At 40.4% G+C, this 14760-nt stretch overlaps 1 protein-coding gene across 1 annotated transcript; it reads left to right on the top strand.

The window, feature by feature from the left end:
- The first annotated feature begins 6733 nt into the window (after positions 1–6733).
- On the top strand, positions 6734–9344 carry LOC147616625 (pentatricopeptide repeat-containing protein At1g06140, mitochondrial-like). The gene is made up of 2 exons (XM_086777684.1): positions 6734–6864; positions 6941–9344. The coding sequence occupies exons 1-2, from the start codon at positions 6784–6786 to the stop codon at positions 8900–8902; spliced, it is 2043 nt and encodes a 680-aa protein (XP_086633810.1). The 5' UTR covers positions 6734–6783; the 3' UTR covers positions 8903–9344.
- Positions 9345–14760: the final 5416 nt, after the last annotated feature.

Consider the following 14760-nt stretch of genomic DNA (forward strand, 5'->3'; position numbering starts at 1 on the left):
CCTCGACTATGACCTCAGTTCTCTACGAGTGCAAGATTGTACCTCTTCCCTAGACTTTGAATCATCAAAGATAAAGCCCCCCTAGCATACACCTCATCTTTCGGAGTTTCTTGGTAGCCCTAGCCTCAGCAACATCAAATGTTGTGGGCTCTCTTGACTCTACTTGCAATTTTAGTGATGGGTACATCCCTGCAATAAATCTCTCCTTCTTCAAGAATTCTGCACCATCTCCAGGGTTAGGAAGACTACGCAACCAAAGAGTCCAAAGACGTAAGAATTCTTGCTTATAACTCAAGTAGTCCTCTAGTTCCTTTTGCTTATGAGCAACTATTTCTTGCAATAGCTTTTGTGTGTTCAAAGGAGTGAAGTAATTGTCTCTAAAAAGTTGTATGACCCCCTTGTAATCTACTCGTGCATGTGCAGGTAGAGATTGAAACCAAGTGGAAGCATCTCTTCGTAGGACCAACTCACACATGTCTAAGCACTCTGGGTCTCCTACCACTCTCTTTATGTGGAGTGCCATTCTAAAGTTTGATAAGAACAACTCGGCATCCTCACCGGGCTCTCCAAAGAATAAGGGGTAGCCACTCATTTGCCTAGTGGTATCCATGCTTAAGGAAAAGAACCACAAATATGATTGCACAAAGGTCTTCTTTCACTCTCTTTCTCTCTCACTCTTTTTTTTTCTTTTCAAAGTAGAATGAAAATGTAGACGTCAAAGCTTATGTCATAACGAATCAAAGGCAAAATAAATGGATTAACTGAGGCATTAATGGCTGCTACTTGCCTAGGTCCAAACATACGACGAATGACATGTTGAAATTGCAACTTACTACCAGCAACTATGTGTATTTCTTGCCTAGCATAAGAAATTAGCCTACGGTATAAGTCTTCTTGATTCATAAAACTAAGCCAAAACAAGATGAAAATATGCACATCAAAGGAAACGGTGTAATCTATGATGGGAAGTATGACAGGATTAGGTGATGCTAAAACCTCTCTTAGCTAAAACCTCTCTTAGTCTTTCTGGACCAAAAAGAAGCACCACGCTGTAGAAAATTTTTCTATCAATGCAAACATTCACTCTAATGGAGCACACCCAATGAAACTGGTTGAATTGAATCCCAAGAGGATTAGGAGAAGGTGGATTATTCATGAAAGATCACACAAAAGTACCAACTTTCCTTCTTAAAATATGAATCAGATACCCAACAAGCACACAAGGAAATTTATGTGTTAAATAGATTGATGTACCTTAAATACCCATTCAAAAACTGCTCGTTCCTTAGTGGAATCATGTATTTTCTGAATTTTCAAAATCTTTGTGTGGATCCCCATTGGTGGAATTTCTTGATAGCTCCAGGAGTGAGCCCCCAATACATCATATCCTGACCTTAGAGACTCAAGTGTATGTGGAAACTTGCATGGAGGAGATTTTTTTCTATTTTTTAAAGATATAATAAGAAAAAAAACAAGCTAGTACTTTAACTAGTCAACATATCATGATAATATGGTTATTATGATAGGGAAATAAAATAAACAAAGAGATCTAATTGTGAATGAAATATACAAAAATAATTGATATATGAAAAACTATTTAATGAAAATATATAAAAAAATATTTAATAGTAAAAAATATATTTAAAAAATACTAAACTATGGAAGTAAAAAGGGAGGGAGACCCTCATTATTTTAGGGTAGATGAGAGAATAAAAGATGAAATAGTCTAAGGGAAAAAGTGATTTAGGTAGTAGGCTTTCTACACGGTGTGGGTAGAAATGTGAGGGCATATGATTTACTTATACATGGTGAAGTTGAAGCATATGTACAATGATGGTCCAAAAGTATTATGAAGAAATAATAATAATAATAATAAATTAATTAATAAAATATACTTAGGTTTTGTAATACACACACCTAATGAAGTATTTACATAATTAGAGAAAATAGAGACTCCCATATTTAGGCCTTGATATGAAATGAAATATTTACACAAAATGGACCGTAATAATTTTATTTATTTTTGATAAGTAGCTAGCAAAAACTTTTTTTAATAATATAAAAATATATAGAAGATATGGGTAAAGTCCCTAACGCACACACGCCTATTTACAATGAAAAGGTATTTATGATAAAGAGTTTATGTGATTTTCCTTGGCCGAGGTAGCTCCCTTTGGTAATGTGAGTATGTATGTATACATGACAACATTAAAAAGGGCCTCATGTCCATTTTGGGCCCAAGGCCACGCGATTAAGTGAATATGGAAGGAGCCAAATGCTAGAAAATAGGTTATCCATGCCCATGGAAAATTATAAGTGTAGTGTGAAAGTTCGGTATTAAGAGAAATTATTAAACCCCAAAATCTTGTACAGGAGAGGCCAAGGCATGTGCATCTGGCCTTACTCAATAGATCTTGCTAGGTGTGATTGTTGGAGTAGTAATAGGGTCCCTTACTTGCAGGTGAAAAAGCAATACGAATCATCTACAAGTGTGCTTGCATGGTGTGTTTGTTAACCCATTCCTAGGGTTAACAAGAGCTACTGCCATTATCTTACATCAAGGAGTCAAGGTAGATACACCAAAAGGTCATACATTCAAGATATGAAGCAATGGTGTCCAAAGCTAGTGTATACATATATACATATATATGTATACATACATGCATACATACATATATACATATACATATACATATATGTTATGTATACATGTGTGTATGTATGAATGTGTATGTATGTATGTATGTACATACATACATACACATATATATGTGTGTGTGTGTGTATCACATTTGTAAACATGTATGTATATATATGATATATGTCTGTGTATGTACACACAAATTTCACTAGAGAAGGTAAGCCAATTTGGGTGGATGTTAAGTGCTTGGTAGGTCAAAAGATTTCCACATCTCCATGGTCACAATATCATGGTTTGGATATGGTTGATAAGAGCTCATTTGAGCTCTATGTCTTTTATAATTTGGAATCCTAGGGGATTCACTTCCCATAGAAAGGGGACGTCATTTGAGCTCTATGTCTTTTATAATTTGGAATCCTAGGGGATTCACTTCCCATAGAAAGGGGACGTAACCTGCATGCATGAAACTCATTAAAACCCCCTATTTAAGTTTCTCTTTAAAAAAAACTATACCCCTTTCTAAGCTTATGATTCCTAATAATTATGAAACTTAAGTACCCCCTATTTAAGGTTTAAAAATCAGATAGTAGGTATTACTATAATACACGTGACATGTGGTAAGATGCAACCCATGTAATTATCTTGGGTGTAATTGCTAGAAGCACAAAGGCCTGCATGTATCCTCCTAAAACCCTTTGCATGGGTGGTCAACTTAAAAAACTGATAAACTTATCAAGTTTTCAACCTACACCACTAGATCACATATTGTGAACTACAAGTAGAAACCAATCCCTTGCTTCCATTCTCCACTACTCGCACCCTCCCCCACCTCTCCCCCCCCCCATAAGATCCCCCCTACCCCCCCTAACTTATAAGCTTAAGCCCACCCTTACACTCACATGACACCATAAGTTATGGCTTGTGAATCCCTTGAGTTTGGAACCCAAACCAGCTTGAAGGTACATGGTCTTGCTTTATGTTAGTGGGCACAACACTCATAGTAAAGTAGAGTGAAGCAAGTAGGTTTCCGTTCTGGTATCCATGGTACCCTATATTTACACTATGTCGTGCTATTTACATAAAAACAAGGGTCATGGGCATGTTCCTTAAGCTCATCCTCAAGGACTTTGTTACAAGTTTGATATTTATTCATTAGGGCAATGCCAACAAAGATGCTAGTTCTTTTCGTAGTAGTCTGAGACTCGCCATCGAAAAGCAATCTACCCATAGGTTGAGACTTCCATGTGTTGAGGTTGATTCCCATAGGTTGAGATTTCCATGTGTTGAGGTTGATTCCCATAGTGAAGTCCTTATTGTCTCTAAGTAGATTCTATTTGTGTCCCAATCATGAACGAAACATGTGTCACGCTTGAATGGATGACCAAGAATTGCATCAAATGTTCTAGGTCTTTGAAAATCCATCACGATAAAGGTATGTTTCAAAGCTAAGCTAATTGATTTGATGTTTGAATCCTGTACATCCCTAATGGTTTATATGAGGATCCGTCAGTTAGTTTTATAACCATTCCAGCTAGTTGAAGTGTTGGATTACCCCACTGTTCCTAGCAATGCTTAGTGAGGATAACTAAGTCTAGTATCGCCATCTAGGATTTCTATCACAAGGCATGTTCTTTCACCCAACTATGAGGACGAAGCCTGTACAGCAACTATTTTCACTTTAGCTTACAAGCACATTAGCATGTTTGAGGAAACCGTCATGATTAGGCAACGTTGCATACTTTAGAGGTTGAGTTTGAAGTAATGTAAGGTTTCGTGATGTGTGGAGTTCTTTACGGCTCTTAATGGGTGATCTAGGTACAAGTATCCCTGCACAAAAATTTCGCATACCTATTCACTAAAAAAAAATTTGCATTAATGAAGGGCGGGAATTTTTTTAACATTAATTTACTAAGGTTCTTACCTTAGTATTTTTTTTGGTAGGTTTAGACCTTGGTCTCAATGGTTTGCAATAAATATTTTAAATTCAATGGTTTGCAAAAAAAAATTCTCTCTTGCACAAAAATTGAAAAGATAGACATTTTTCGAAAAGTTATTGCATATATTCATCAAAATTATTGCTTCGGGTATGTACAAGGCTGAAGTACTATTTACATTGCATCAAACAATTTCTTTCTTGAAAGTCACATGAAAATAGCACCTTTGGTTGTCTTGCAAGCATAGATCAAAGGCACATAGTCGGAGCCATATAGAAAAGATCCATGATTCCCCTTCTTCAAACAAGGAACCACCCTCTCCACAAAACAACATATCTTTGTCACTTTCAAGATTGATGGGGTTGCTTCTCGAACCGGGCTTCCCATCATCTTCTTCATTTACTTCATTGCCAGCATCCACATCTAGATAATACTTGTAAATAACGAGGAGAATCCAAAAAGAAAATTTGATCCAACATCAATCAGTTGAGTGAGATGCAGTATCTTCATCACTTGATCAGTTGACTGAGATGCAGTATCTTCATCACTTGAGTGAGATGCAGTATCTTCATCATTTGATCAGTTGAGTGAGATGCAGTATCTTCATCACTTTCCATGCTGCGGCCGCTCTTTTTTTGTCCAGCCCATTTCCAGTTTTAGGGAGATCAGCCAGTGGGCAGAGGGGTAGTACTACCCCTCAGCCAGTGGGCAGAGGGGTAGTACTTCCCCGTGCATAGCATGCACAAAAGTGTTAACTCCAATGTTTCCCCAAGCCATATACATATGATCCATTTCTTTCTTGAAAGTCACATGAAAATAGCTCCCATGCAAGTTATCCATGTACACATATGCTTGGTCAAATACATTCACTGGCGACATAAAGACTTTGTTCTTTAAATCTCCAGTCCCATACAATGCATATTGCTCCCGCCCCTTTGTAATTTCTTCCTGCCATTACATTGTGACAAAAAAACTTAAAATGAGGTTTAAACATATCTTTCATGCAATAACCCAACATGCCTTCGAATGTGTGCAAGCGAACTTGTTTTAAACCCTTGCACATAACAATGCCCCCATTTGGTTTTGATACATCCCATGCAATATTTTTTTTTGATAAGGTTGCCTACAGAGATCAAGGAAACTGCCTTATTTTAATGACCATTTGGAAGTGGATATGATTCAATATTCCACCCTTCTCAAGAGCAAACAAACCACTAGTGGTTCCTAGAATGCAATATATATGTCACCACTCCCAACACCGATAGTCACAGAAACCTCAAGCAGCTTGGTCAACGTAACGAGCGGTGCTTTTTTGCATTTGGTGGTATTGTTAACGCTAGGGTCAGAACCTACAGACCTTGCCCTCGTCTTCACCATATGTAGATTTCTAACCACTTTATTCCTTTAAGGGGTGTGAGAATACGAGGTTTTGTTGAATCTGCTCCATGCCCTTGCCTTTGTCACACGGACATCCGTGGATGCAATAGCCTCCAAGACTTTCCTGTCTTTACCTACAACACACAGGAAGAAAGGAGCGATTGCATCTCACCTCAGTAGCAGAGGAGGTGCACAACAGGAGACACCCACGACCGAGCTGCCCCACGCAACACGCATTAGAGGAGGTGCATAGGATGCCCGCATCTCCCCTCAGCAGAGCAGAGGAGGTGCACCTAGAACGAAAGGACCAACACGCATGAAGAAAGGAGCAAAGGACACCCACCACGACCGAGCTGCCCCATGCAACGCAGGAGCGAGGCGCACCTAGAACGAAAGGACCAGCACGCATGAAGAAAAGAGCAGAGCATGCCCATGACCGAGCCACCCCATGCACCCTCTTAATTGCCACCCAGCCCCATGCATACACACTGTCCCAAAAATTTCACACATGTAAAATCCTCCCATTTAGCCTTATAAACCTTTTAGCCATAGCCTTGGGGGCCCTTGTATTAAAAAGGGCATATTCCATAAAAATTATTTAAAAAAATATTTTAGGGGAACCTATTTTATAAACCTTTTAGGGGCCGTCGTTTTAAAAAGGGCATATTCCATAGAAATTAAAAAAATGTTTAGGGGGAGGCATATCACATAGGGGTAGCAAAACATCATCGTGCAAATTAATTAACAGTGATGAAATAAGACCTGAAGTTTTTTTCTTGGTTGTTTTGTTTTTTTTTGGTGCATTTTCCTGGCGTTCCTGGTTCCCTCCCTATGGCATGCAGAGACATGGACTTCTTATGGAAGGAGTACTTCAGGAATCCCTCCCAATGGTGGGACAATCGAACCAGCAAGGTAAGCACTGTTTTACAATTACATGAGAGTACACGAAAACCTATTGGCTTTCCTGAGTTATTGTTTTGCATCACAGAGAAGCCCAAGATCCCCAGACTTCAAACATAAAATGACAAAGGAGTCGCTGTGGATGGACGGGTGGTGCAATCCATCCTGGGTCCAAGAGGAGCTCAGAAGAAGAGGACTGCAACGAGAGTTCTGTGTGACTAAGCGGATGACGAAGGCCAAGGAAATCCACCACAAAGCACGACAAGGAGATAGCAACAGCAACCACCGGGAGTTTCAAGAGGATACTGCTCTTGTAGCCTTACTAAAGGCTTGTGCCAAGCAAAAAGACCTGTGCAAAGGCAGCAGAATACATGCTGATATTCTCAAAAGGGGGTTGCTTGAAAAGAACATTTATGTAGGCACTGCCCTACTCAATATGTATGCCAAATGTGGTGCACTTGCAAAAGCACAAGAAGTGTTTGATGAGCTTCCAGTTCGGGATGTAATCTCCTGGAGTGCCCTGATCGCAGGATATGCCCAACACGGGCATGGTGATGAGGCTCTGAACTGCTTTGGACGGATGCAAGAGGAGGGCCTCTCCCCGGATGCAGTCACCTTTATTTGCATCTTGAAAGCCTGTGGCAGCATAGGAGCAGCTGAGAAGGGTGAAGAGATACATGCTGAGGTTGTCAGGCAGGGCTTATTGAAAAAAAATATTGTGCTTGGCACTGCGTTGGTGGATATGTACGCCAAATGTGGTGCACTTGCAAAAGCGCATGAAGTGTTTGACGAGCTTCCAGTTCGCAGCGTGGTCTCCTGGAATGCCCTAATTGCAGGATATGCCAAACATGGGCATAGTGATGAGGCTCTGAACTGCTTTGGACAGATGCGAGAGGAGGGTCTCTCTCCAAATGCAGTCACTTTTATTTGCATCTTGAAAGCCTGTGGCAGCATAGGAGCAGCTGAGAAGGGCAAAGAGGTACATGCTGAGGTTGTCAGGCAGGGTTTATTGGAAAAAGATATTGTGCTTGGCACTGCGTTGGTCGATATGTATGCCAAATGTGGTGCACTTGCAAAAGCTCAAGAAGTATTTGACGAGCTTCCAGTTCGAGATGTAGTCTCCTGGAATGCGCTAGTCGCAGGATACGCCGAACATGGCCATGGTGTTGAGGCTCTGAACTGCTTTGGACGGATGCAACAGGAGGGTCTCGCCCCAGATGCAGTTACCTTTACTTGCATGTTGAAAGCCTGTGGCAGCATAGGAGCAGTTGAAAAGGGCAAAGAGGTACATGCTGAGGTCGTCAGGCAGGGCTTATTCGAAAAAGATATTGTGCTTGGCAATGCGTTGGTGGATATGTATGCCAAATGTGGTGCACTTGCAAAAGCGCAAGAAGTATTTGACGAGCTTCCAGTTCGGGATGTAGTCTCCTGGAATGCACTAATCGCAGGATATGCCCAGCTTGGAAAAGTTGAAACTGTTTTTTACTCATTCAACAAAATGATAGAAGAAGGTATAGATCCAGATCTGGTCACGTTTGTTGTTTTGCTTACCGCGTGCGGTCACACAGGTCTAGTGGATGAGGGGCAAATGTACTTTGAGACTATGAGCACAGTCCATTGCATCATCCCAACTCTAGAGCACCACACTTGCATGGTTGATCTTTTCAGCCGTGCAGGGCACTTCGACAAGGCAATTGGAGTGATTGAGAAGATGCCACCTTCTGATTGTCTTCCTCTTTGGTCTGCTCTGTTGGGTGCTTGTCGAAAATGGGGAAATGTGAAGCTTGGAAGATTGGCCTTTGAACATGCAGTACAATTGGATGAAACGGATGCTGCAGCATATGTCTGCATGAGTAATATATATGCAGCTGCTGGCATGCGAGAGGAAGCGGACAAGGTTGAAGCTATGAGAATGGAAAATAGTGCATGGAAGATGCCAGGATGTTGTTGGTGGACTGATGCAAGTGGAAATGTACATTCGTTTATTGTCGGGGATGACAGTCATCCCCAAGGCAAAAATATCTATACGAAACTAAAAGACATTGGTTAAAAAATATCGCAGGAAGGCTATTCCCCAGGTTTGCATTGGGTGTCACAAGACATTTCAGATGATGCAAAGGAAGATGCGCTATGCAGGCATAGTGAGAAGTTGGCCATCGCATGTGCCCTCATCAATGCACCTGAAGGGACACCTATATGTGTTACGAAGAACATGCGGGTTTGTGGTGACTGCCATTTTGCTACATCACTTATATCAAAAGTGGAGCAGCGCAAAATTCAGGTCAAAGATGCAAACCGCATTCACATTTTTGAGGATGGAAAGTGTACTTGTGAGGAATATTGGTGATGGTAGTGCAACTGCCTAGACTTCTCTTTATTTCACTCCAAATGTTGTTGCTAGACTTCTGAGGACTGAACTCTTGAGTATGCTGAAGTGAAGCATTTGTTCTCTTTTAACCTTTTTGCAATTCCATGATATATAGCATTTCTAGGACTCTAGAGGTGAGTTGTGCAGCAACTATTCTTTTGGCTTTCTCTTTATTGTGTTGTATTGTTTCGTACTGTTGTTTTAATCAAGAGTCTTCCACAATCATTGATGTTTTAGAAGTACCTCCTACCTCTGATTGGTCAGCTCAAACCAGTTTGATATCCTTTTCTCCATAGGATACAATGCTCACACTGCAGCTTTGAATATCATTAGAAGAGTGTACTTCCATCTATCTTAGAGCACTCCTTGCATGCCGCTGTATTCAGATGGGGTGAGAAGGGACTTTATCCTGGAAGTCCTTAAGAAGACGGCGATTGGCAACACTTGTCATGACTTGGTCAAAACACTCATTTCATTGGACACATCATGTAACTTGTAACGTTTAAACTGCAGGCAGGGCTCCCATTAGCTGCTACAACTGAGCAACTCTTAACCATTTCAAGAGAAATGGGACTGAGATGACAAAATCGAATGTGAATTTATTTCTAATCCTTGTATGTATACCTGGGACATGCGAACATCATCAACCATAGCATGTGGTGGTGCTTTTTTAGAAGGCATTAAATTATACACAGAAGGCATCATGAATGCTCGGTGTGACTCAAACTCAGCACCTCTACCAAGAACCACGAGCATCCTATCCTCTTGGGGTCACAAAGTTGCACCTGTTTCTTTCATGTCTTTTTTTAAAATGGAATGTGTAAAATGTATTAAAAAGAAAAAGGCTTTGTAATGCTAAGAATTTAACATCCTCCAATACTCCCAGACGATCCAAATCCCTCGAATTCAGACAAGACTCCACAAACAATGGAAAGATTTGTAAAGCAAAAGGTACTCCCCGAAACCGGTGCCAATTCATGTTTAGTCTTGTTGATGCAAGGGTCGTTAGGGAGCTTACCTCAAAACCAAGCTAGAGTCAAAGCTCCATAGCTTCATCTCCTTGTGTGGAAAGCATGCGTGTTGAATGGTTCTCACCTTCGTTGTCACACTAAAGCGGTTGCTTGTATTGTAGGTGTTGCAAACCGATGAAGCCAATGCTTGTGTGGTCACCTTAAACTCCAATCTACTTGGTTGCAATGCCTAGTGCCACAAGAAAAGAGGAGAGGCCATGACAAAGAAAACTCCGGAACTAAGAGAGGACATTGCCTTCCCAAACCCTAAGTATTAGCATGTATGCATGAGATAAGAGCTTGCTTGCTTGAGATCTAGGGCTTGTGTGAAGCTAGGGATTGAGAGAGAGAGAGAAAAAACATTTAAGAGGAAGCTATCTACAGCTATCCCCTAGCTTGAGCTTGGTAGAAGGAGTCCAAGCATTGGCCATGTTCAACACATGCTTCCTAGGCCTTAGCCAAGCAATACTTTCTGCATTACGACATTATGGCTAAAACCACTCTCCATACGCCAAAAACAAGCCAACAGGATGGTAACATGTGGAATGGTCCTAATGCAAGGCATACATATCAACATAGAGAACAAAAGAACCTGAACATGACAAAAAAAGATAACAACGGACAGACCAAATAAAAAACAAACAATACAGAATCTAAACTTTTACTAGAAGTGGCAAACTATTCACCCAAACCAAATCTATACATATCACTACATCCTAGCGCCCAAAAAGTAAGAAAACTAGAGCATTTCCAAGTATTCGGATGCAATAGGATCACCAAAAGTATCGACGGATTAGTCGACACTTGAATAATTATCTAGATTAATAGTACTTAATAGCATTGATCAAAGAACATAACAAAGACAATGTTCAAGATGAAAAAGTGACTTGTATTGATTCATCTACCATTTACAAGACTCTTACATGTGGATTATATACGGATACACAATATAATTGCCTAGCATATGAACTGTGGGGATACAAGTGGTTGCAATTGTTGGGCTGTCACCTAATGAGCTCAGCCAACATCATATTTTATTGATGCTTACAAAAGAAAAGATACTACTAAGCCTACTATTACTAAGGGTGGTTTCATCTGCTAGAGAAATGACTTATGAAGTATATATTATATACAAAATGCTCAACATAGACGCCAAGGTAGAGATCCAAGTTTCACTATTGCATAGGTAAAAGTGAAGTTCACATCCAAGGAGTTGCCTTATATACATAGTGTGGTGTTCAACTGCCCAAGAGGTAGTCTTGGTGTCCCTTTCTTACTAGCTACGATATTATGAGCATTCTACATGTCCTAGACTTGAAAGGGAAACTTATTGGCAATGGTATTAGTACTTGAATGGAAAATTGCATTTCTTTATAAATGTATGATTATCATGGAGCCATATGGCACAAAATGAGGTCCACCCCTACCTCTGTTCTCGGATGCATAGACACATAAAAAGGACGACGAGTTCGTGTCATGATTACTTACCAATTTTAGAAATTTTTTATAATAGTGCGAAGCATGTCGCTACTGGCTTTAGTCCTTTCATGCTTATGTATGGCTTTCAACCCCGATCCCCAATAGCTATGGGGTTAGCTACTGAAACAATTCAAAAGGTTAAATATTTTCTGCAATATTATAACGATATGTTGAAGATCGCTAAGGAAAATGTTGAAGATCGCTAAGGAAAATGTTAAATGGGCCCAACATCGTTACATGCATTATGCGGACGAAGACCATTGAGAGTGGTCACATTTGAAAACAGTGACCAAGTATTTCTCAAGATTCCCCCGAGTTTCGAAACTTTGAGGATGGGCAAAGTGCCAAAGTTTTTGCCTAGGTATTGTGGACCTTTCACAATACTTAAGCGTGTAGGTGAAGTTGCCTTCAAGTTAGCTTTGCTAGAACATTCCAAGGTTCACCCAGTTTTTCATGTTAGTCATCTGCAAAAATGCCTAGGTGAAGATGCCAATGTGGTGGATACAGGTATTCTTGTAGATTTAATTGAGCCTCCGGTTTGGTTGCACGACCTAAAGCGCATCTTAGATTTCCAAGAGAAGCGAACCCGTTTTATAGAATTAGACAACAATGTCAAGTTAAGTGGAAGGATAGACTGGGAGAAGATTCAACTTGGGAGGACGTCAGTACTCTCAAGACCCGATATCCTACCTTTGTTTTCGAGGATGAAAACTCTTCTAAAAGGGGGGAGTAATGTCAAGACAAGGGTAAGGCTTGGGGGAATTGGGCGGTTTAGGGGAGTCCAAACTAGTGTGGACGGCCAGGGCTATGTTTAGCCGGCTAAGGTCTATATCCGGCTGTTGTGGGTGGAGAGTTGCCCTATTCTCTTCTTGCATGAGCTAGCACCTCGTGGTCTCATAAACTGCTCATTCAGGCCATTACACTGAGGATAATTAGGAGTAGCATACCAATGTTTAATATTTAGCTTCTCACACAATAGGTACATGAGCTCACTTCAAAAACCTGATCCCCTGTCACATAATAGGTCCATGAGCTCCCTTCAAGCCATTACACTGAGCACAATTAGGAGTAGCTTACGGATGTTTAATAAGTAGCTTCTCACACAATAGGTCCATGAGCTCACTTTGAAAACCTGATCCCCTATCAGACAACAATTCTAATGGCACACCAAAGCGGCAACACACCTTCATACACGAATTTAGGTCCATGAGCTCACTTCAAGCCATTACACTGAGGATAATTAGGAGTAGCGTACAGATGTTAAATAATTAGCTTCTCACACAATAGGTCCATGAGCTCACTTTGAAAACCTGATCCCCTATCAGACAACAATTCTAATGGTACACCAAAGCAGCAACACACCTTCATACACGAATTTAGCTACCTATTTTACTGCTTTTTTCCCAGCCCAAGGAGACAAATAATCGATGCTGTAAGGATATAGCATTTTCTCCTTGCAGTAATTGGCAATGAACCAATAGCATTGATCCCCCATCTTTCAAAAATATCATGTGCAAGTATCACATTCCTAGGTTCATATATCTGAGGATTCTTTTGCTCATTTGTTGACATTGATGGGGCAAGACTTAGACCAATGTTGAGCATCTCTTAGGATAGATGGCCACACATATCCTTCTTGTAGTATTTTGCGAAGAGTTATCTTGAAGGAAAAAATACCCTCCATAAGCTCCTTCATGGTTCTTCTCTAATATGTGGTACAACTCTTCTCACTAGGGCACTCTTCTTTGTTATTATTTTTTGAGATTAGCCCTTGTTCAAGTAAGAAACAAATAAACACAGCTTCCCCCCTAGCAAAAACCCATTCACACCACACCCTTAAGCCAAGTCCGAAGCCATATGCAAGGCCACCCACCTATACCTAAGCAATGCTCTATGATGAGTCCTTCATGGGAAGAGGTTTAACTTAACCACCATACTACATGCTAGCAAGGGTCTATCACTATAGTGTACCACCATGATCATGAGATTTTGAGTAAAATGTCATGTCATGAGAGTCATCACACATGTGTTGTCATCATTTCTTGAGCCCATGGTTACACACACAACAAGCATATGCTATATTTGTACCTATGATGAAAATGCATACCAAAAATGCAACACTCAATTAGTTGTACATAGACTTATTGTTGCTAGCTAGTCTAAGATTTCTTTATAAGGGCAAAAAATAAAAATAAAAACACATGACCAATGAGTGTACCAAGGCAAAGGGCATGAGCCTTGACCACTCCTGTACATGATTTTGGGGTTTGCTAATTTCTCCTAACAATGTATATAACAAAGGATTGCTATAATAAGTAGAATGACATAAAAAATGGAAAGTTGTAGAAAGGTAACTGTGCATCTTCAAGCAAGTAGGCTGAAGATAGAAGTAAGCAGTTGTTTGTGATGTTAACACATGCTCAGTTCTATGACATGACATGATAGTCTCTAGCCCACTTGCTTTATATGTGTCATGCCATGTGGCATATTTATCTTTTGACTACCTTACACTCCATGTGTGGCTCACACATTTTCCACTCTCCTATTTTAACTTGATTCCCTTTTTTTTACTCTAGAATCTTTGACCACTTTTAACTTTTTCAAAATTACATAATACAAATACCTTTTGATCAATTAACTCTCACTCCCAATTTTGCATTGCCTTGTTGGTGAATCCATTTTTAAACACTACCCCTCAATGCTAAATTGGAGTGTTTACCGAAACTAGACCAACTCCTAGTTTCACATGTGTGTGTGCATGTGTCTAGCCACCTAGACACTCAATTCCTTTCGAGCACAAACTTAGCTTGGGTAGAGCACCCATCCAATGATTTTTGAACACCTAACGTATTCGGCAGGGAACCCAACACATGCAACACCCATCGCTTTCACACACTCACATGCACTACATGACATTCCTTTTGAGCTCCCCAGTCTCGGGCAGAGGACCCTCATAACTAGGGTGAGAGCATACAACCTTTTTATGCATAATGCGAGGGTAGCGCATGGTCACAAAGATCAACATCCACGGCTTTTTCTCCAAGCCTATGT

The sequence above is a fragment of the Cibotium barometz genome, chromosome 38, assembly GCF_041138505.1.
Source record: "Cibotium barometz isolate CiBa-2024 chromosome 38, ASM4113850v1, whole genome shotgun sequence".
NCBI lineage: Eukaryota > Viridiplantae > Streptophyta > Polypodiopsida > Cyatheales > Cibotiaceae > Cibotium > Cibotium barometz.